At 43.0% G+C, this 22,360-nt stretch overlaps 1 protein-coding gene across 10 annotated transcripts in view; it reads right to left on the bottom strand.

Moving 5' to 3' along the window:
- The window catches only part of scmh1 (Scm polycomb group protein homolog 1), a 198,471-nt gene extending 176,570 nt beyond the window's left edge, over positions 1-21,901 (bottom strand). For 4 of the 10 annotated variants that reach the window (XM_072547978.1, XM_072547974.1, XM_072547969.1 and 1 more), the window contains exons 1-3: positions 21,339-21,506; positions 18,736-18,951; positions 10,165-10,237 (exon numbers count right to left, since the gene is read on the bottom strand). Coding sequence is in view for 4 of the 10 variants with exons in the window: in XM_072547969.1 (XP_072404070.1) it covers positions 10,165-10,189 (25 nt within the window). In the remaining 6 variants the exon portion in view is untranslated. Of the gene's footprint in view, positions 1-10,164; positions 10,238-18,735; positions 18,952-21,338; positions 21,508-21,883 lie in introns of those variants that run through there. The other 6 variants (XM_072547976.1, XM_072547971.1, XM_072547975.1 and 3 more) reach the window with 4 other exon arrangements.
- Positions 21,902-22,360: the final 459 nt, after the last annotated feature.

The raw sequence follows: 22,360 nt of genomic DNA, 5'->3' as shown, positions 1-22,360 counted from the left end.
TGCCCAGGGTGTGAAATCATAACCACTGGGTCTTCAGCATGAACACCATTTCCCTCGATAGGTGCTAAAATGCTATTTTTACCTGCGGAGTTTTTTCCGTACATTATCTTTTTGTTCCGGATTTCCAGCATCCGCATTTCTCTGTTTTACTCATCCTTAACAGAAAGCCTGATGAAGCACCACTGTTTTCGGTTGTAAAATTTGAGGAAGTTTCATGTTGTCAGTCATTGCCTGTTGGACAATGCCAAACTTATTTCATGCAATTATAACCCATTGGAGAAAGGGTAGGGTTTTGAAGACTGCTAAATGTGACTAGCAGCCCCAACTGCTCCATTTTCATTTTGTAAAAGTCATGGAGTTCTCACATTGAATTGACTGCTAACCACCAGCAACATGACAGTTGAACCACTTTTATGTCATGACATTTTGTTTGAAAGTTTGTTGTGGGATTCAGTGCCTGAGTATGGGTTAAGTCAAGGTAGGGGTTTCCTTAGAAAACACCTTTGAGTCCTCGGGGCACCTTGAAGTTCTTCATAGTCAACGAATCACTGAAACAGTGCTTTGTAGGTAATTGCATATAGCAAGCTGCCACAAATAGCAGTTATTATTTATCTTTTCCCAATTTGATTTCACTATGACTCTCACTTGTTCTCCCTTTAACCCCCTTCCCACCAAATTGCTGATCACCCAATATTCCAAAATTTCCAGCACCACTCTAATCTAGACTCTGGTTTCCAGCATCTGCAGTCATTGTTTTTATCCACCCAATATTCCTGCCAACCATTCATTCAGACACTCACCAAAGATCCTTAGACAGCACCTTCCAAACCCATGCCCACTTCCATCCAGAAGGACATTAGCAGCAGATACATAGGAACACCACCACCTGCAAGTTTCCCTTCAAGCCACTCACCATCCTGACTTGGAAACATATCATCATTCCTTCACTGTTGCTGGATCAAAATCCTGGAATTCCCTCCCTAAGGGCATTGAGGGTCTAATACAGCACAAGGACTGCAGCGGTTCAAGAAGGCAGCTCACCCCCACCTTCTCAAGGGGCAACTAGGAATGGGCAATAAATGCTGGCCCAGCCAGTGACACACACGTCTCATGGCTGAATACAAAATAAATTTGTACTAACAGACACTGAAGCAGTTCCTTCTTCTCAGCTGTACCCCTTTCCTTTCAAAACTGCCATCACTCCTCTTAAATACCCAACTTACAACCCCTTTCTCTTGCAAGCAACACATATTTCCCTTTGTAGTGATTATAATGAGGTCAGCCAGGTGGACCTCATAGAATCTGAGTTCCCTGATTGGGGCTGTTAATCTGGTCCAATCAGGGAGCCCTGGCTGACATATAAACAGGAGTGTTTGGGGAAAAATAAGCACTACCGCAGTTAGACGGTAGTGTGGGGGTTAAAAGAAAAAAAGAAAAAATAAATAAACAGGAGTGTTAGACATCCAGATCCCTCTGAGAGCTGGCTCTGAGGGAGCTAGTTCAGTAGCAAGGACTCTCCACAGTTCGTAAAGGGTGACTTGGTGACGGGAATTCTGGCTTCTGTAGAGCTGAAGGCCAATTGGACTTCAAATAGGCACTACAACAGGCTTTGTCATTAGAAAATGCAGCAAGTGGAGCTTACGAGTTACAGGGTATTCCGATGGAAGTGGACACCCTTGCCAGGCTGACTGAGCTTGAGGAACACCACTTGAGTGAAAGTAATTGCACAGCCCCACTCAGGACATATACTGAACAGAGGGACTCTAGGTCATCCCACAGCAAAACCCCCAAACTAAGTCAAGTCTTGATCAAAAGGTTAAAATTTTCCTCAGGGTCTGGGCCAGCAAGCCATTGTACTTGCTTCCAGAATGCAGATTCGAGGTAGCAAAAGTCCCATCAGGCTTGAACTGAGTCAGTGAACTCACAGGCCAGTATCCAGGAGAGTGCATACCCTGGAAAGTCCACTGGTATCTGGTTTGGAACAGTTAAATTGCTTAGCAACATCCAAATCAGAACCAATCAAAATAAACATCTGGTCTAATGGAAGTTGATACTGGCACAGCTGTATCAGTGATCACAGAACCAGTCTTTAACAAAATTCGTTCTGGCTTCCAACCATTGGTTTGTGTAAGCTCTCGGCTAGACTGACAACCTATACCGGGGAACCTTTCCAGATTAAGGATAAAACTTTGGTTCAGGTCTCGTATGAGAAGCAGCTGTTCAGTGACCTGTACAAGAAGGACGGATTGCACCTAAATTGGAAGGAGACTAATATACTGGCAGGGAAATCTGCTAGAACTGCTTGGGAGGATTTAAACTAGTAAGATGGGGGGGGGGGGGGGGGGTGGGACCCAGGGAGATAGTGAGGAAAGAGATCGATCTGAGACGGGTACAGCTGAGAACAGAAGTGAGTCAAACAGTCAGGGCAGGCAGGGACAAGGTAGGACTAATAAATTAAACTGCGTTTATTTCAATGAAAGGGGCCTAACAGGGAAGGCAGATGAACTCAGGGCATGGTTAGGAACATGGGACAGGGATATCATAGCAATTACAGAAACATGGCTCAGGGATGGGCAGGACTGGCAGCTTAATATTCCAGGATACAAATGCTACAGGAAGGATAGAAAGGGAGGCAAGAGAGGAGGGGGAGCGGCATTTTTGATAAGGGGTAGCATTACAGCTGTGCTGAGGGAGGATATTCCCAGAAATACATCCAGGGAAGTTATTTGGGTGGAACTGAGAAATAAGAAAGGGATAATCACCTTGTTGGGATTGTATTGTCGACCGTCCAATAGTCAGAGGGAAATTGAGAAACAAACTTGCAAGGAGATCTCAGCTATCTGTAAGAATAATAGGGTGATTATGGTAGGGGAGTTTAACTTTCCAAACATCGACTGGGACTGCCATAGTGTTAAGGGTTTAGATGGAGAGGAATTTCTTAAGTGTGTACAAGACAATTTCCTGATTCAGTATGTGGATGTACCTACTAGAGAAGGTGCAAAACTAGACCTACTCTTGGGAAATAAGGCAGGGCAGGTGACTGAGGTGTCAATGTGGGAGCACTTTGGGGCCAGCAACTATAATTCTATTCGTTTTAATATAGTGATGGAAAAGGATAGACCAGATCTAAAAGTTGAAGTTCTAAATTGGAGAAAGGCCAATTTTGACGGTATTAGGCAAAAACTTTCAAAAGCTGATTGGAGGCAGATGTTTGCAGGTAAAAGGGCGGCTGGAAAATGGGAAGCCTTCAGAAATGAGATAACAAGAATCCAGAGAAAGTATATTCCTGTCAGGGTGAAAGTGAAGGCTGGTAGGTATAGGGAATGCTGGATGACTAAAGAAATTGAGGGTTTGGTTAGGAAAAAGAAGGAAGCGTATGTCAGGTATAGATAGGATAGATTGAGTTACTCCTTCGAAGAGTATAAAGAAAGTAGGAGTATACTTAAGAGAGAAATTAGGAGGGCAAAATGGGGACATGAGATAGCTTTGGCAAATAGAATTAAGGAGAATCCAAAGGACTTTTACAAATATATTAAAGATAAAAGGGTAACTAGGGAGAGAATAGGGCCCCTCAAAGATCAGCAAGGCGGCTTTTGTGTGGAGCCACAGAAAATGGGGGAAATACTAAATGAATATTTTGCATTAGTATTTACTGTGGGAAAGGATATGGAAAATATAGACTGTAGGGAAATAGATGGTGACACCTCGCAAAATGTCCATATTACAGAGGAGGAAGTGCTGGATATCTTGAAACAGTTAAAAGTGGATAAATCCCCAGGACCTGATCAGGTGTACCCAAGAACTCTGTGGGAAGCTAGAGAAGTGATTGCTGGGCCTCTTGCTGAGATATTTGTATCATTGATAGTCACAAGTGAGGTGCCGGAAGACTGGAGGTTGGCAAACGTGGTGCCACTGTTTAAGAAGGGCGGTAAAGACAAGCCAGAGAACTATAGACCGGTGAGCCTGACCTCGGTGATGGGCAAGTTGTTGGAGGGAATCCTGAGGGACAGGATGTACATGTATTTGGAAAGGCAAGGACTGATTAGGGATAGTCAACATGGCTTTGTGCGTGGGAAATCATGTCTCACAAACTTGATGGAGTTTTTTGAAGATGTAACAAAGAAGATTGATGAGGGCAGAGCAGTAGATGTGATCTATATGGACTTCAGTAAGGTGTTCGACAAGGTTCTCCCTGGAATACAGGGAGAACTAGCCACTTGGACACAGAACTGGCTCAAAGGGAGAAGACAGAGGGTGGTGGTGGAGGGTTGTTTTTCAGACTGGAGGCTTGTGACCAGTGGAGTGCCACAAGGATCGGTGCTGGGCCCTCTACTTTTTGGTCATTTACATAAATGATTTGGATGTGAGCATAAGAGGTATCGTTAGTAAGTTTGCAGGTGACACTAAAATTGGAGGTGTAGTGGACAGCGAAGAGGGTTACCTTAAAATACAACAGGATCTGGACCAGATGGGCCAATGGGCTGAGAAGTGGCAGATGGAGTTTGATTCAGAAAAATGCGTGGTGCTGCATTTTGGGAAGTTATTGAAGTCTATATAGCAGGACTTATACACTTAATGGTAAGGTCCTAGGGAGTGTTGCTGAACAAAGAGACCTTGGAGTGCAGGTTCATAGCTCCTTGAAAGTGGGATGCAGGTAGATAGGATAGTGAAGAAGGCGTTTGGTATGCTTTCCTTTATTGGTCAGAGTATTGAGTACAGGAGTTGGGAGGTCATGTTCCAGCTGTACAGGACATTGGTTAGGCCACTGTTGGAATATTGCATGCAATTCTGGTCTCCTTCCTATCGGAAAGATGTTGTGAAACTTGAAAGGGTTCAGAAAAGATTTACACAGATGTTGCCAGAGTTGGAGGATCTGACCTACAGGGAGAGGCTGAACAGGCTGGGGCTGTTTTCCCTGGAGCGTCAGAGGCAGAGGGGTGACCTTATAGAGGTTTACAAAATTATGAGGGGCATGGATAGGATAAATAGAAAAAGTTTTTTCCCTGGGGTCGGGGAATCCAGAACTAGAGGGCATAGGTTTAGGGTGAGAAGGGAAAGATATAAAAGAGACCTAAGGGGCAACTTTTTCACGCAGAGGGTGGTACGTGTATGGAATGAGCTGCCAAAGGATGTGGTGGAGGCTGGTACAATTGCAACATTTAAGAGGTATTTGGATGGGAATATGAATAGGAAGGGTTTGGAGGGATATGGGCCAGGTGCTGGAAGGTGGGACTAGATTGGGTTGGGATATCTGGTTGGCATGGACGGGTTGGACTGAAGGGTCTGTTTCCATGCTGTACATCTCTATGACTCGATGACTCTAGTTCCCACTGATTGTCGTAAGGCTTGGGCCCAATCCTATTGAGCCAAAATTAGTTGAGAAAGATTCACCTTGCTTGGTTCAATGCTTTTCAATTAGAAAATGGCTGCCTAGTGAAGTCCTATTTAAATACCTGGACAGTTTTAAGAAGCGTCTAGGGACAAGCAAAACAGCCAAGACCATCTTGTATGTTGAGCAGGAAACAATTCCATGATCTGCAAAGTCTGCCCAGAGCCATTTGCCTCACGGGCAAATGTAGAGGCAGCAATCTGGAGATTAGAAAGTGAAGGAATTATAAAACCAGTCCAGTTTGCTGAATATGCAATACTGGTCATATTGATTGTGAAGCCTGATGAGTTGGTTTGCCTTGGTGGGGATTTTAAACAAACAGTAAACCGTACCTCACAGTTGGATAAATACTCAATCCCTTGCATAGAGGACTTATACACAATGCTGGTGAGGATGGGTGGGGGCTGGGGGGATGTCCTTCACAAAGCTGAATCTGAGCCATACATTCTTGCAATTGTGGCGAGATGAGGATTCCCCAAAGTATGCTACAATTTTTACCCATAAGGGTTTGTACCGATATATGAGACTGCCATTTGGGTGGCACAGCGGCTCAGTGGTGAGCACTGCTGCCTCATAGCACCAGGGACCCGGGTTTGATTCCAGCCTTGGGCAACTGTCTATGTGGAGTTTGCACGTTCTCCTTGTGCCTGCATAGGTTGCCTCTGGGTGCTCCAGTTTCCTCTCACAGTGCAAAGATGTGCGGGTTAGGTGAATTAGCTCTGCTAAATTGTCCATAGTTTCAGGGATGTGTTGGTTAGCTGCATTAGTCAGGGGTAAACATAGGGGAATGGGTCGGGGTGGGTTACTCTTTGGAGGCTGAAGGGCCTGTTTTCACACTGTAGGGATTCTACGATTTGGGATATTGTCAGCTTGTGGCATTTTTCAGGAGACAATGGAAAACACTTTACAAGGTTCATCCCAAGTCACGATTTATCAAAATGATGTGGTAATAACAGGGAAGATTGATAAGGAGCACTTAGAGAATTTGGACATAGTCTGTAGATGTTTCTCCACAGTATGTGTATGTCTTAGAAAGGAAAGATGTGTGTTCCAAGCACTCCAAAATGACCTATTTGGATGACTGAGTTGACAAGGCTGGGTTACACACAATGGAAGATAAAGCGAGGGTAATAAAGTATGGCTCCGAAGTCTTACCAGAGTTTAAGTTTTTCTTTGCATTGGTGAATTATGACAGAAAATTCATCCATAATCTGGCCTCCATCCTTGCACCTTTACATCTACTGTTGAAAAAGTGTCAGCCTTGGAAATGGTCTCGTAGCCAAGATGTAGCCTTTAGGGGAGTGAAGAAGTAGCTATCATCATGTAAGGTGTTGACACACCATGATCCCAAACAACATCTGGTGCTGACATGTGACGCCTCTCCATATGGTATCGGGTTAATGTTGGCTCACAGGCAGCCCAATGGAGAGGAACACCCAATAGCATACCCAGGACTTTGGTTGATGCAGACTGCCAATACGTCCAGATAGAGAAGGTTTGGTGGTCATCTTTGGTATGAGAAGGTTTCCACAGTACCTTTATGGATGTAAATTTGTAATAGTAACAGACCACAAACCCCTCTAAAGGTACTCAAACGGAACAAAGCCATGCTATCCACAGCTGCAGGTTGAATTCACTGGTGGGCTCTCATTTTAAGTGCTCATGATTACAAATTGGAACACTTATTCCTGATGAGGGGCTTTTGCCCGAAACGTCGATTTTGCTGCTCGTTGGATGCTGCCTGAACTGCTGTGCTCTTCCAGCACCACTAATACACTATCCGGGAGGCCAAGTAGCAAATATGGATACCCCTGCGAGCAGGTATACCACCAGTGGGTCCACCACTGGAAGAGTCCGTTCTGGTTTTAAACTTTATGAATACCCTTCAAGGCACTGCTGACAGTATCAGACTGCAGTCACAAGAAGATCTGGCCCTGGCAAAACTAGTGGTAATGGAGGAAACAGGAAGGCCATCTCAACCAACGTGCATATAGTTCATTCAGCAAACACAGGGACAACAACAGAAAAACTGCCCTCATCTTTTGCAATACGCCGGCTCCTGGAGATGTTAGTCATAGACAATGGGCCATCACTTATCAGCAGGAATTTGAGTAGTCCCTAAAGTCGAATGGCTTTTGGCATGTCAGTACAGCTCCGTACCATGCATCATCCAATGGTCTGGTGGAAAGAGCAGTCCAAACTTTGAAGGCAGGCTTAAAGAAACAGCCTACTGCTTGATTCAATTCCAAACTGTACCGGTTCCTATTTAATTATCAGATCACCCCTTGTGTAAAGCCAATGCTGGGCACAAGACTCCTCTACATGAGAGGCAGTTTACTTCAGCGGATAAAGTTTGGTGCCGAAACCATGGAAATGGCTCTACATGGGGAAGAGGCATAGTCAACATGAAGATAGGTCCTGTGACATACAAAGTTTGGGTAGGTGAGGTGGGGAACAACCAAGTGGACACATGGAAGCTGCAAACTCACATACGGGGCAGGAGCAAAATGAATGTAGTCCTTCAGAACAACCACAAAGGCTGTCAGAACCTGTGGGTCCTCTCCCTCTGTCTGGTATTGAAGAAACTTCAGAATTTTTGATGGACACAGTGGCTGTTGCACTCTTGATGCCTTTTCTGCCTTAAGAAGGGATTGAAATTCCTCTGAGATGGTCCAGGCACAAGAGGTGGGCACTGATCCAGTACATGCTGCCCATATCCAAGGCAGAGTCAAAGAAATTGAACCTGGCATGAAACTGCCCCAGGAGAGGCTATAAGGAGAAGAACAGGTCTGCATCCCTGGACTCAGAGGGGGAGGGTTGAAGTGAATGCAATGGGATCAGCCAAGTGGACCTCATAGAATGAGTTCTCTGACTGGACCAGGTTAACAGTCCCAATCAGAGAGCCCTGGCTGACAGATACAAACAAGAGTGTCAGGGGCTCTGTTCAGTCTGAGAGTGGGCTCTGAGGGAGCTGGATCAGTGTCAAGTACTGTGCATGTACTGTAAAACGGTTACTTGGTGACAGAAAACTAGCCTCTGTGGAGACATTTCATCCTTACCTCTCAAGCTCTTAGACGTTTATTCCTCCTTTGGAAACTCTTCAATTAGGTTATAATCCCTTTCCTAACAGTAAAATAGCCAAAAATGACAAAAGCTTCTGAACGTGTCCACCTCGCTATCCCTCAGTTGTATTTCTATAATCTTTGACCTGGTGGACAATGCCATCCTTCACCAAGACCTCTTCTCTATTGTGCAGTTTTGGAGACTGCCCTGGCTGAATTCCAATTTTACCCATCTCAAAGACAGAACATCTTGAGTAATCATTATACTAGTTGCAGATCAATTCCTGCTCCCTTCCTCATTCTATCTTGGTTACATGATTGGAAAAACGTGAGCTATGGACAAGACACATTTCAACTCACTCCCTCACAAAGTCAGTGAACTCACAGCAAACTTGAATATTTGCTAATTACTCTTTGGCCAGTACCTTGAACTGAGCCAGGCTGTTCACAACCTCAAGGACCTGTTCAACTCCAAGTTGACTTTGACTCTACAGCTTTATAGCTCCATGATGACCTGCTCTTCCTCTATCAATCACTGTCTATCTCAGCCTCTATTGTAAAACCTTCATATATCTCTTCATCACATCCAGACCCAACCATTCCAATGCTTTCTTTGTTGATTTGTAATTCATCCAAAACAGTGATCTCCATTCAAATCCATACCAAATCTCCCTTGCTACATTAACCATTGTCTCTGTTTACTTAGATTGCTTTTTAATCCTCCAACTTTAGTTCAGTTGCTTGTGCATTTAAACCCCTTCATATCCTTGCCTTCCTTATTTCAGGCGACTTCTCCAGCCTTACATTAAAATAGTACCAAATTCATTACTCTTCAGTCTGCAGCTTCTCATGATTCCTCTCTCCACCACCCCTCCCTCACATGCTCTGCACCCTTTGATAATTTTTATTTTCAAAATAGAATTCAGTGCAGGCTCAGGAAGCTTCTTCCTCTCTTACTGCCATGATATAACTACCAATAATAGTTGAATGACGAATTAACTACTTTTGCCTGTTACTTGAGTGATAAACTTTGGTAATGGCACATTGCAAAACTTGGTGTTCTGCTTTCAGCAAATATTATTAGTTAGCTTTTGTGCTGTTGGGAATGAAATCCCTGGTGTAAACCACATCAAGAAGGCAAAAACTCTCAATTAACTCTCAGTTAACATGTGTGCAGTCCATCCTGTACACATTATCAATGGTTTAATCTGTTTCCTGCATCGCAGTTTTAAACTCTGCTCGTATACCCACTCCTCCATGTTTTAGATTTACGTTATCTGCTTACCATTGACTACTACTTTAGATAAACACTGTATTACTTTGACAACAATTTAAAACACAAATCTGTATAGGTATACTATTTTTCTTTACCTCATCAGAGATCAGCCTTGGTAAGTGTATCCATTAGTCTAACGTGTATCCAGATAGTTTCCTCTTACCCCACAGAATGCTTGAATTCTACTTTGAATGTAATACTTACAGACCCCAACAACCAGAACCAAACCGATCCACCGCATGGCGCAGATTCTGTTAGTTCAATTCATTGCAACTAAACAGCAGTTTCAATATCATTTTTCTGAAGTCAGGCTCTACACTTAGATGCTGCAGCATTTCAAATCTCTTGTTCTGCAGTTCTGTCCATTTTTCTGTGGAACCTGCAACCCTCAAGTTGATAAAGAGAACTTTTTATCTTAGCAGGTTATCAGCACTCACCTTTTTGAGATCCCGGTTTTCTCATTGTCCAGAACACACGGTTAATGTACTCAAATCAGCTGGGAACTGAATCCTGCAAAAGAAGAGAAAAAGAATAAGACCAGAGGATTACAAAGTCAGCTATAATTTCCAACTAATTGGGCTCAAAGTCCCCATGATTTACATGACCAAGAGGCGGGATAAAAACTGGAAGATACATAAAGAATACAAGTACCCTCCTTGGGCGAAGGTAAGAAAGAAGAAAGATGTAGAAACTTGGATTTTACAGACAAAGCCAAAATAGAAGTAAAATGTTGTGGTTATTGCAACCAAATATAAATCTTGTGCATCACCTAAGAGAAAAAAAATGGAATGGGACAGAACACAAACAAATAGAGCAAAAGACATGAAGAGGAAGACACAGTTTCTCTTCATCTATTCTATTTCCACTGACGAGGAATGTAGGATGAGGGAAATGGTCAAATAAATTGGATCGGAAGCAACGCAACTTCCTGTAAAGTGTAGAATACTTTGGGAACTTTCCACACTACATGGCATTTGATGCTTATCAATTATTACTTTCAAAATTGGGATTGACAGATTTGGCCAAAGGGATTAAAAGATAACAGACAGAGGTGAGTACATAGAGTCAATCATTGATCAGCCATGATCTCACCAAACGGCTAAACAGCATCAAAAGGCTAAATTGTCCACTGCATTGTTTTTTCCAAAGCAAAACTTAAAGCTGGGATCACAAAAGTATCAACACTGGCAACTGCTTCTTGCTTCCTCTTTCAGCTTTTCCCATATTCCATGGAGTTGCCACACTTGTTTGATTACCATCATATTTGGAACACTTGAAGATCAACACAATGGCAGCATCTACAAGACGCAGTGCAATAAGTTACTAAGGCTCCTCCAGCAGCACTTTCCCCTGAACACTGCTCTCTAGAAGGACAAAAGGCAGTCATTGGATGGGAACACTATCCCTATCATGTAACACACCATCCTGACTCAGAAAGATAGTACTATTCCTTCACTGTCAGTCCTTCAAAATCTCGGAATATCCTTCCTCTGGGTGTGCCTGAGCCACATGCATTGTTACCATCACCACTTTCTCAAAAGCAATTACAGATGAGCAATAAATGTTAGTCTACCCAGCACTGAATAATGAAGAAACTTGGACATTATGCACAAAGCCAACAAAACAAAAGTGGAAATATGTTGCAGTTATTGCTTTTGAGTAAGTCAAAAATTAACGTGATTTTATAACTAAATATCTTTCCGATTATTAACCCTTCCCCATTCATCCAGGCTGGAAGGTGGCACTAATGTCGGCTTGCCTTCCCCAGGATTCTCTCATTGCCAAGATCCTGCTGGTTCACAGCAGGTGACCTAACAATAGAGTCAGTGCAAATGCCTATACTGGAAAATCTGCTCCAATTAAAAAGTCCCTGTAATAGAAAAAATATTACTATTAAATTGAAAGTAATTGAATATATTTGATCTGTTTTGCCTATAATAGGTAACTGGTGTGGTACTGTCTCATCCATATCTTAATTTGAGCCAACCATACAATCATTTTTGGTGAAAAGTCCATAAACATTATTTGTAAACTATAACTGGGTTTGACAGTCACTTTTTAAAAAAAATTATATACCATAATAACTTTACAATAAATTATAATTGGTATAGACAAGTGTAAATCTTGGGAGTTCCATCTCAAGATTTCCTTCTATAATGAAAGGTCAGTTTACTTTAGGATTCCCGTTGTCAAGAGGTTAGTTCTCCCTCAGGACTGGAGTACTCATCTAGATGGTGAATTGAATGAAATACCTACACTGTTTTGTGCTGAATTTGAGATGTTAAGGTGATCAAAAAAAATTCCAAAGCACTGTTCAGTCAGGAAATTCTGAAGATTCCTGACTAAATTAAGACTTGAACTGATTACATAATTAGTCATTTCCATGGGACCCTGCTGCACAGATGCCTCCTAACAATTTAACTACCTGACAACATTAATGACCTATTCTGAAACATTAACAATCAACTTCAGTCAACGTTTGGCATAGCCCGGAGATATTCCAAGGAGCTGGATACATGCAAGTCCCTCCTTTCATAAAACTGCGGAAGTCTCTACAATTAAATTAAGAAAATGGCTTGGAAACATTTGTACAAATCAGACACAGGACACTAAAATGTAATGCCTGGAGGGCATAATTTCATCATAAATTCTGTAAGGTGTCAATGAGAGGATGGCTTGGTAAATCCATTTTATTAGAAACTCCCAAGCGTAGTTTTGTCATTGGATAATCATGTTAAACTGCCCTGGTCATTACCTTTAGCACAGCTGAACACCCACAGCTATAACAGCAGAAAGGAGCAGGCATGCTGCTGGATTTAGCGTCTTTATTTTGATACTTAGAAAAGAAGTTGATACTTTCAACATGCCATTCGGCAACAAAGGGAAAAAGAAATGATCATTTATCACAGCAGCTTATTAAAAAAAAGAGAACCAGCCTCCCAGTGGATCACACGCTGTGGCACTGAACAAAGCGCGTTTGGCAGGAAGCAGCTTCCAACCATGGTCTGCACTGTTAGCTCAACCAAAGCAACATTTTTGTGATTTCAAGTGGCCTGCCTCACTGTTCTGTAAGAGTGAAAAATTGTTTGCTTCTGATCTAGCCAATGCACCCAAAGACCTGAGCGTTAATATGATTTCTAAATAATGCAGAAACATTCTGTCCCTAAACTTACATTTGAAAAAGGGTACAGCAGAACACAAGAATTAGGAGCTGGAGTAGGCTATTTTGTCCTTCAAGCCTTCTCCACTAATCAATAAGATCACAGGTCAAATCTCACTCCACTTTCCCACAATATCTGCATTTCCCTCAACTCCCTTAGTATTGAAAATAACTATCATCCATTTGACAGTGGACTGCAAGTTTACCAGAATCTATGAGTCTGAATCACAGCAGGTGGGCCCCCAATATCATCACCTGATCATAGGTCAGTATCTTTGCACTGAGCTTCCCCCCAACATCCCCCTGCGGCACATTCCAGTATCAATGTAGCTATTTCCCAGAAGAACTCTGGAACATCTATAACACGTGCAATAAGAGGAAACAACAATAGTCAATTGCTACAAGGAACACTTGGTCCTGAAGCTCAATGATCAGGGATATCACAGGGACCTAGAGTTAATAAAGAAACCAGAAACTGCAGCAACTCAGCAGTAAAGAACAACTTGGCAATAGAGACCACAGATTGGCATATTGACAGAGAAGAGAATGGACTTCATACAAGATCGAATCCGAGTGGAATGGGGTGGAGTGGAGATCGCTCAAGATGGAGGAAAGGAAAATAACATTTGCAGAGAGGCATCCCATTAATAGGGTAAAACAAGAGATCAAAATAGGTCTCATAGGAGAGCAAGGATCAGAGGAAGGTCAGCTCCTAATGTAATAAAGACAAGTGAAACCAAAGTAAATGAACAGGTGTGTAAAAAGTGAACAGGAAAGCAGGGTTCATTAAAAGTATCAACCAATTCAATTAACATATTTGCAGGAGGCAGGTGAGAAAGGAAACAGTGAAAAACCTGAAACAACTTGGCACGGTATCAAGTTATTAATAGGTTGCGAGTTTGTTCAGCAAATTCTTTTCTATGTCCCCAGTAAAGACAATGGATTTCCTAAGAAAGGCAGAGTTACTACGAAAGTAAATCCAAACCGGCTGAAAATACAATTACTGCATTAGTTCATCGAAGGCAAATGCATCACACTTGGATGTTCTGCATTAATGAATATTCCACAAAAACATTTAAATCCAAGGTAAATAAAAGGTAACATTCAGACAAGTCACAAAAGAGGCTATAGTTTTACCATAAGTTCTTGGTCATTCAGGCTTGACGTGATGAGGAAGTATTAATGGGATTAGCATCCTTTAAAGCGGATAAATTCCCAGGGTCAGATGAAATGCATCCCAGGTGGTTAAAAGAAAGCAGGACAAAAATAACAATTCTGTGGCCATCATTTTCCAATCTTTACAGGATGCAGAAATGGTGCCAGTGAATTGGAAGATGCTAGCATTTTATTTTTGTTTAGTAAGGGAATGAGGGATAGAGTAAATACTTCCAAACCAGCTAATCAAGGCTCGGTAAAAGGCAGATTATCGTAATCAATTCTGAGACATAGAATAAACTGCCACTCAGAAAGGCATGGAATAATCAAGGACTGCTAATGCAGATTCAATCAGGGAAGATAGAGTCTGATGAAATGATTAACTGAATGTTTTGAGAAAGTAACAAGGTGGATTAATGGGGTAGTGTAACTGATACCCTCTACAAGAATTTACTTCCCACACGGAAGTCTGCTTAAAATAAAACACGTGGAATCCAGAGGAATGCAGTGCACTGGATTCAAAAATTGGCTGGGTGGCAATGGCATTTTTGCAACTGGGAGGTTGTTCCACTAGGGTTCTGCAGGGTTCAGTTACTAGTCTCAGACTTTTCTGTGATCCTTACTTATGATTTGGATGTTTGGGGAAGTGACAGCCTAGTGGTATTGTTGCTAGGTTTATTAGTCTAGAGATCCAGCTAATGTTCTGAGGACCTGGATTTGAAACCAAACATGGCAGATGGTGGAAAGTGAATTTAATGAAAATCTGGAATTATGAATCTAATGATGACCATGAAACCATTGTCGATTATCGGAGAAACCCATCTGGTTCACTATAATGTCCTCGAGAGAAGGAATCTGCTGTCATTACCTGGTCTGGCCTACACGTAAATCTAGATCCACAGCAATGTGGTTGACTCTCTACTACCTAATGAGCAATGAGGGATGGCACAGCTAGCAATACCCACATCCTATGAATGAATTTTAAAAGTTGTAGGGTGCATGAGCAAACATTATGCTGACTGCCCAAAAAATAGGCCAGGTAGTTGATGGCAAATAGGAAGGCTGCAGACTTGAGAAAAATTTCATTGAACTGGTCAGATAGGCAGAAAAGTGACCAGTGGAATTCAGCCAAGAAAAGTGAGAGGTGATCCATTCGAGAAATTGAAACAAGGGAAGAGAATACAAAATATATGGCAAAATACTGAGTGGTGAAGAGGAAGTGAGAGAAGCCTTGGCGTGCATGTCCAAAGTTCCTAGAAGGTAAAGGGACAAGTCAATATGTGGCCAAGAAGGCGTTTTCTTAATTAGCTATTACAGAGAATATGAGAGTAGGGAGGTTAGACTGTCTAAAGCAACACAGTGGCTCAGTGATCAGCACTGCTGCCTCACAGGCCAGGGACCTGGGTTCAGTCCCTGCCTTGGGTGACTGTGTGGAGTTTGCACATTCTCCCTGTGTCTGCATGGGTTTCCTCCCACAATCCAAAGATGTGCAGGCCAGGGGAATTGGCCATGCTAAATTGCAAATAGTGTTAGGTGGATTAGTCAGGGGTAAATATAGTGTGGGGGTAAATATAGTAATGGTTCTGAGTGAGTTGCTCTTCGGAGGGTCGGACTTGTTGAGCTGAAGGGCCCGTTTCCATACCGTAGGGAATCTAATCTAATTTCTAAATAAAAAGCGTTAGTACGATGGCGTTCTGGTCACCTTATCACAAAAAGAATGGAGTTGCAGTAGAGAAGATACAGAGGAAATTTACCAGGATATTGCCAAGACTAGAAGTTTGCAGCTGTGAGAAAAGATTGGATAGACTGAGGTTGTTCTCCATTCGGTAGAACAGAAGATTAGTTGGCCATTTGTTTGAGATGGACAAGACTGCAATTGACCTGGATGGAGCGCACAGGAAAGACCTGTTTACCAGAACAATGAGGTCTGTGAATAGGAAGCATTTGGTTAAAGTGATCGATAGAAGGATTAAAAGGAGAAATTAGGAAAATCTTTTTCACCCAGAGGATGGAAGGAATCTGGAACTCCCTGCCTGAAACAGTAGAAGAGGCAGACTCATTTACAAAGGTGCCTTAGACGCAATTAATACTGGCCATGTCAGCAATCTGTGGATAAATGAAAGGAAATCTGCCACTCCAGAATGATGAAGTTTGTTATTTTGGGCCAGTCAGGCTGCTGAGTAAAAAGAATGCACTTAGTAGCCCATTTACATAGTCGGAAGAGAATAACCCTTATGCAAGGATTTGTACAATGATACTGTTAGCCCACAATGAGGCGAACAGCCTATGGGAACATGTACAGCACATCCATTGGAAAAGCCCAGATTCACTGGCATCAACCTCTGCATTTCTATATTATATCACACATGTCCAAACACCCAGAGACACAGTCAGTTTCTGTCCAGTGCTGACAGTAAAATGTGACAACTTCACCCGTCATTACTGCAACAAATTCCAGGCTGTAAGTGTTAAGAAGCAGAATTTCGTTGATAAATATCAGGAGTTAAAAGCTCTGGTACCTCAACATCCATCAATTGTTTATGGCACCAGAACATTTAACAGCCTGTAAATTCCCCTCCAACATATTGATCATTCTATAGAATTTCATTACAACTATTGAATCAGCATTTCTCTGACAATGTTATGCGCATGTGTAAATGTCAGCTGATAGACAGCCCACCTAGGTTTTCATTCTCTCCTTGCAAATGTACAATCTCTGCCTGTTACAAATAAATTTGCATTGAAACAAGAGTTGTAAGACCATCACCAAAAGGTAATCTCCTACTGCTTGCACTACTCGTAAACTGTAAAGATAATCAAAATCAGTATAGCAGAACATTTCAAAACTTTCTAGCAGACCAATTAAGAAAAATGTAAAAATTAAGTATGAAAGATTCCTGTTAAGGAAAGTAAGTGTGTCAATTTAAAGTTTACCATGTGTTCAAGAGCACAAAGATAGAACTTAAAATTCACTAGTCAAAGGTTGTCACAAAAGTTGATGTTACAGGGATGTGCCAGTAACTAAAAAGGAACTAATCTCGTAACTACAGTACCATGTCTGCAGATTGCAATGTCTTCATTCCCTTAGATTGTATCCCTAATCTGTGCTCCCATCAATATGAAATACCTAATATTTGATGTATTTTCACAACAAAATGCAAATTTGGAACAGAGATACGAGATAACTGGTGGGATGCATTGTTGAATAGATGAATTTTAAGAATTCTTTTTACAAAATGGTGAGGAGAAAGTTAGCAAAGTTATGGGGCAATTGGAGAGCAAGTGTAGGATTTATCATGTTCATGAAATAGGAAAGAAAAAAGCCAAACAATTAACTTTTCTTCAAATTATGGCAAAATTGAGAAGGGAGATTGGATAGAAGGTTAGAACTGAGCTACCAAGTTTCGGAGACAGGAACAGGTTTGTCAGCAGTTACATAGTTTGGCTAAGGGAAGGCAGGAAGAGGGGATTTGTAGATGGGATGAGGATACTTGGTATATTGCTGAGCAGTAGAATGGTCCATGTGAAAAGTAGTAAAGCCAAAAAGCCAACCAAGGTCATGAGGCGAAAGCTAAAGGGCAAGTGAATAATATGGTACAGAACATGAGCAGAGATTTGTGGGAGCTGCAACTTGTGGATTCCCATGTTCAGGAAGCTGATGAGAAATGCTTTGGAGAAATTCAGAACAGTGTAGGATGAAGGGTCATTGTCTTAGGATAGGGAGCAGCAAAATTAAAACAGAGTTAAGGAGAAGCTACTTCTCTCAAATGTTTGTGAATCGGTGGAATTCGCTACCCCAAAGTGCAATGAATGCTGGGACAGTGAATATATTTAAGAAGGAGTCTGCCAATTAAAAATACGTCAATGGTTTTAAGGCTTGTGCAGAGAAGGCAGGAAAATAGGGTTGAGAAGCTTATCAGCCATGATCAAATGCGGAGCAGACTCGATGGGCTGAATGGCCTAATTCTGCTCCTATATCTTATGAACTAGAACAAAAGGTGAGCATTTCTATGAGAGCACAGTAAGGTGTGGTAAAGGGGGTAGATGATGTGAGTTGAAAATAAGTGGACCTGGTGATGGACTAGATGTGGGATTTGTAGCTGAACTCAAGATCAAAGAGGACTCAAAAGTTGCGTATCTTTCAGTATCGCAAGAAGGAATGGTTGGGGAGAGAGATGGAGTTGGTAGGGCAACAATTATACCCTTAACTGCATCACAGTGCTCACTCCTAATTAGAAATTGCCAATATAAAACATTTAGAGGATGAAAATTATTTGTTCATTATTTGCAGTGGAATGATAGACTTTTTTCCTACTAAATGACTCATTGCAACCTGCATTTTTGCATTTACTTCAACCAGCACTTTGTTTCCCCATGCAAATGATTACAGATAACAAAAGAAACTTTCTTGAATGGAGCTGATTGAGATCATTAAAACCTGTGGGAAATTTCTTGTAAATCTAATGAGTGTTGAGTTTCAGGTTTCAGATGAAGCATCAACAAGAGGAAAAACAATCAGTCGAAGGACAGTAATCGAAAGGTACTCAGATGCTTAGTCATGGGAGAGTCATGGCTTTAGGGGTGTTGATGTTTAAACTGCATTGTGGGTAATCTGGTTTTTTGGGGGTTTAAAAGTATCTGCTCTGACTGGTTAAGAAATTACATTTATGAAGACCATCAAATCGTACTATACCTTCAAAAGATTTGTGCTTTTGTGAAGGACAAATTGCTGGTGATTTAATACTGGTCCAAACACATTTAGACTTCAGTCCCCATCACAGCTCTGAAAGCTGCAATCTCCCTTTCTCCATCATTCATCAATTCCAAGTAATTGTCAAGTTTTAAATCCAATTAGTGACCTCAATGCCCAGCATGCCTTAGGATCAGGAGTCTCCAGGGACAATGATATCTGCAATTAAAGGAAAGCACTATTTATTTAAAAAGGAAATAATTCAGGCAGGTATAAACTAAGCACACCACAGCTTTCACACTAATCACTAAGACTCTACAATGGGACACTGAATGCTAGTTTTTCTTTTCTCTCTGCTCCACACCCTCTGCCTAAAGTCCTCCTGTCCCACTCAGCCTTCCCAATTTTCTAAAGTGCCCAGACCTGCTCCTTTCATAACAACCCGGAAAGTCTTCACTCTCACTGTTCCCAAGCAATCCTAGTCTGCACTGTCTCTGATATACATGGTGATAAGTGGCTCTGTGAAGGTGTGTGATGGCACTTTTTTTTAGTGGATGCCAAGGTGACTGAACAATCCAAAGCTGGACCCACACACTCTGCCATGGGTGGTGGAGTTGGTCTTTGAAGACCACCTTGGTTGGGTTGGATGCTCATGTTTTTCCATATTTAATCCTGGACCTGTCAGACCACTCACCCCAAGTGAATGACACCATCCGACACACTGGAGAATGTTGCACATTTAACAGCTATGAATGGAAGAAGACAACTACAATGTCACAAACACCATTGCACAGAGTGAAGGTCAGCAAAATTGCATCTCTTCTGCACAAAACTGGACATAACCTGTGCAAAATGGTAGATAACAGGGCCTTACAATGGGAATGTGTGGTGCTGGAAAAGCACAGCCGGTCAGGCAGCATCCCAGGATCAGGGAAAGTTGACGTTTCCCAGCTCTTCACCAGGAGCTTATGCTCCAAACGTCGATTCTCCTACTCCGCGGATGCTCCTTTTCCAGCACCACATTCTTTGACTCTGATCTCCAGCATCTGTAGTCCTCACTTCCTCCCGCCAGTGGAAATGGTTGTTGTGCAGTGTGGTACCCTACCTCTGAGACCCAGCTTCAAGTCCCACCAGCTCCTGAGCTGCGTAATAACAACGCTGTACAGGTCAGTTGGAAAATATCTACAAAATACTCCAGTCGCCACGCTAAACCGTTGGGCTGCGCAGTGCTGTGAACAGATTTAACAAATTCATTCACGTGTGACTTCGTCCTCCAGAAGTGTACATCTCTCTCTCTCTTTCTCGCGCACCACACCTCCCAACTCCAAAACTGGCCCTGTTTAGAAATGTTTCCAAACTTATTCATCCCAGGGCTGGGAGAGAGGTGTCCAGTTAAAGAGATGGGGGAACAGGAGAGAGCATTTTCTGTTATATTTCTCCCGCCAGCTCAGTGTGGGGAAGAGAGAAGCACAGACGCTGCACTGTATCTAGGGAGAGATTCAAGTGGCTGCAGCAGTGCGCTTTGCAAAACCACAGAAAAACTTTCACCAAAATCTCCACAACAGAACTAGCGACGGGGAGACAACTGTCAAAATACTGGCCCGTTCAATCTCAATGGCGTTTTACGAGGAAGGTACGAGCAGTTTAACACAACGAGGAATCCCCGGGGGAGAGATGGGAGCAATGATGTCACGGAGAAACAGGCAACGTGTTCACCGAGGAGCAGGAGGAGACCCTGTGCACACACACTTTCCAGTCAGTGTGTCCTGTTCTCAGGTTGATCAGTTTATCCACCGACTCCCTCCAGAATTCCTGCACGGAGCATCTCAAAGTCAGGATCTGGGGCTGGAAGGACCTGGGGTCCCCTGGGTCGCTTTGCCACCTGCTTTTCATCTGCCTTTTTAGTCCAGCTCACCCCCCATGAAAAAATAAAAGGGTGAAACATATTGTTGTCCCCCGCCTCTTAGCCTGCGGTCAGAGATTGACAGGGCAGCACTTTGCTGGCAATCTTGAGAAGACAGTGAGAGAGTAAAAAAATACCCAGCACACAACACCGATCTGAAACTATAGTGCATGTGTGTGTGTGTCCTGGCCCGAGGTTTGGGGGGGGGGGGGGGTGGAGGTGGAGAGAAGAGACAGGCAGACAGAAATTGACAGCTAATGTTCAATTTCAGTCTCTGGAACCTACAAGGCCCCAGACACAGAGAGCGAGAGAATGAAATCGGCAACTCACAATGAAAACAATCCCAGCGCCAAACAGCCCAGACTTGGGGAGAGAGAGAGAGAGGAGACAGAGAAAGGAAGGCTGTTGAAGGATCGCCGGGGAGAAGGTTTCACTCTTGGATACACTGCATTGGATACAAAGCGCCGGGGGATACACTCGATCCACACAGCGCGGTTACAATGTATCCAGCGCGGTTACAATGTATCTAGCGCGCCCCGGGCTCCTGAATCCACTTCCAAACGCTCCTGCTTTTGTTTCTCCACCAACCCCCTCCCCTCTGCCAACGAGGGTCGGTGTGCGATGTTTTGGCTCCGGTGATTCCCCCTCCCCACGCACACTCACACCCCTCAGTTCCCCATCTCCACAGGGATCCGGTACTTACTTGTTCCAATCGAGGGCTGCCTTTTTTTGTGTGTGTGTCTTTCCCCTCCCCTCTGGCGTGTCTCAAAGCTTAGATTTCAATCAGTCTCCGCCATGTTTGAGGACTGCGCAGTCAAAGGAGAGCGAGAGAGAGAGAGAGAGAGAGAGAAAGAGAGAGTGAGACCCCCATTTAGATCTGACTCTATGAAAGTACAAACATTGACACTGCACGACCCCTACTGATCAAAGCAAGGAAGCGCCCGCTGGAAACTGCCAGAGGACCAGAGGTTCCCTGCATTATAAAAAAATCTGCTGTCACAGGAGCCCGAAATCAAAGCCATTTAACTGCAACTTCAGCAGTTTCTTGCTGGCATCGATTTTTTCAGTTCTGTCGCCCACGGGCCGTCATTGTGGGAGAGGGAACCGGTCACGCTGACTCCGAGTTTATAATGGGACTGAATATTATTACAGCCAGGAGCTTGGAGGCTCAGTCCAGTTTTAAGTCACGTTCTCAATTCAATTGCAAAGCCGAACGAAAGTTTCCGGAACAGAAATGTCTACTCTCACCTCAATTATTTTGCCTGGGTAGGGTCCATCCCAGGTAAAAGCAGTGACACCCGGGTAGTGGGGCTTTGCTCCGCATATGACCGAGCAAGTTTCCAGCAGTTGGGTTAATTCATTAAGCCTCAGCTCAGTTGCTGGGGATTCTGTGGAGACAGTGAGGACTGTCAGATGCTGGAAGCCCAGAGTCAGTAGATCTAAAGCTGGAAAAGCACAGCAGGTCAGACACCATCCCCGTGAAGCAGGCAAGTCAGGTGCTGTCTGACCTACTGTGCTTTCCCACATTGATATTGATGTCGGGGAGATGCTGTGTTCTGATGTAAGATCATCGACCTGAAACAGATATTGAACCAGTTTCCATAGATGCTGTCTGATATGCCGAATCTCCCCAGCTGTATTTTTCTTTTCTTAATATTGAATAAATGACTGTGCGTTGGTTGCAGATGGGATGGGTGTCACCTGCTCTCGACTCTGCTTCTCGGA

Source organism: Chiloscyllium punctatum, chromosome 27 (genome assembly GCF_047496795.1).
Source record: "Chiloscyllium punctatum isolate Juve2018m chromosome 27, sChiPun1.3, whole genome shotgun sequence".
NCBI lineage: Eukaryota > Metazoa > Chordata > Chondrichthyes > Orectolobiformes > Hemiscylliidae > Chiloscyllium > Chiloscyllium punctatum.
This window is presented reverse-complemented; position numbering and strand designations above follow the sequence as displayed.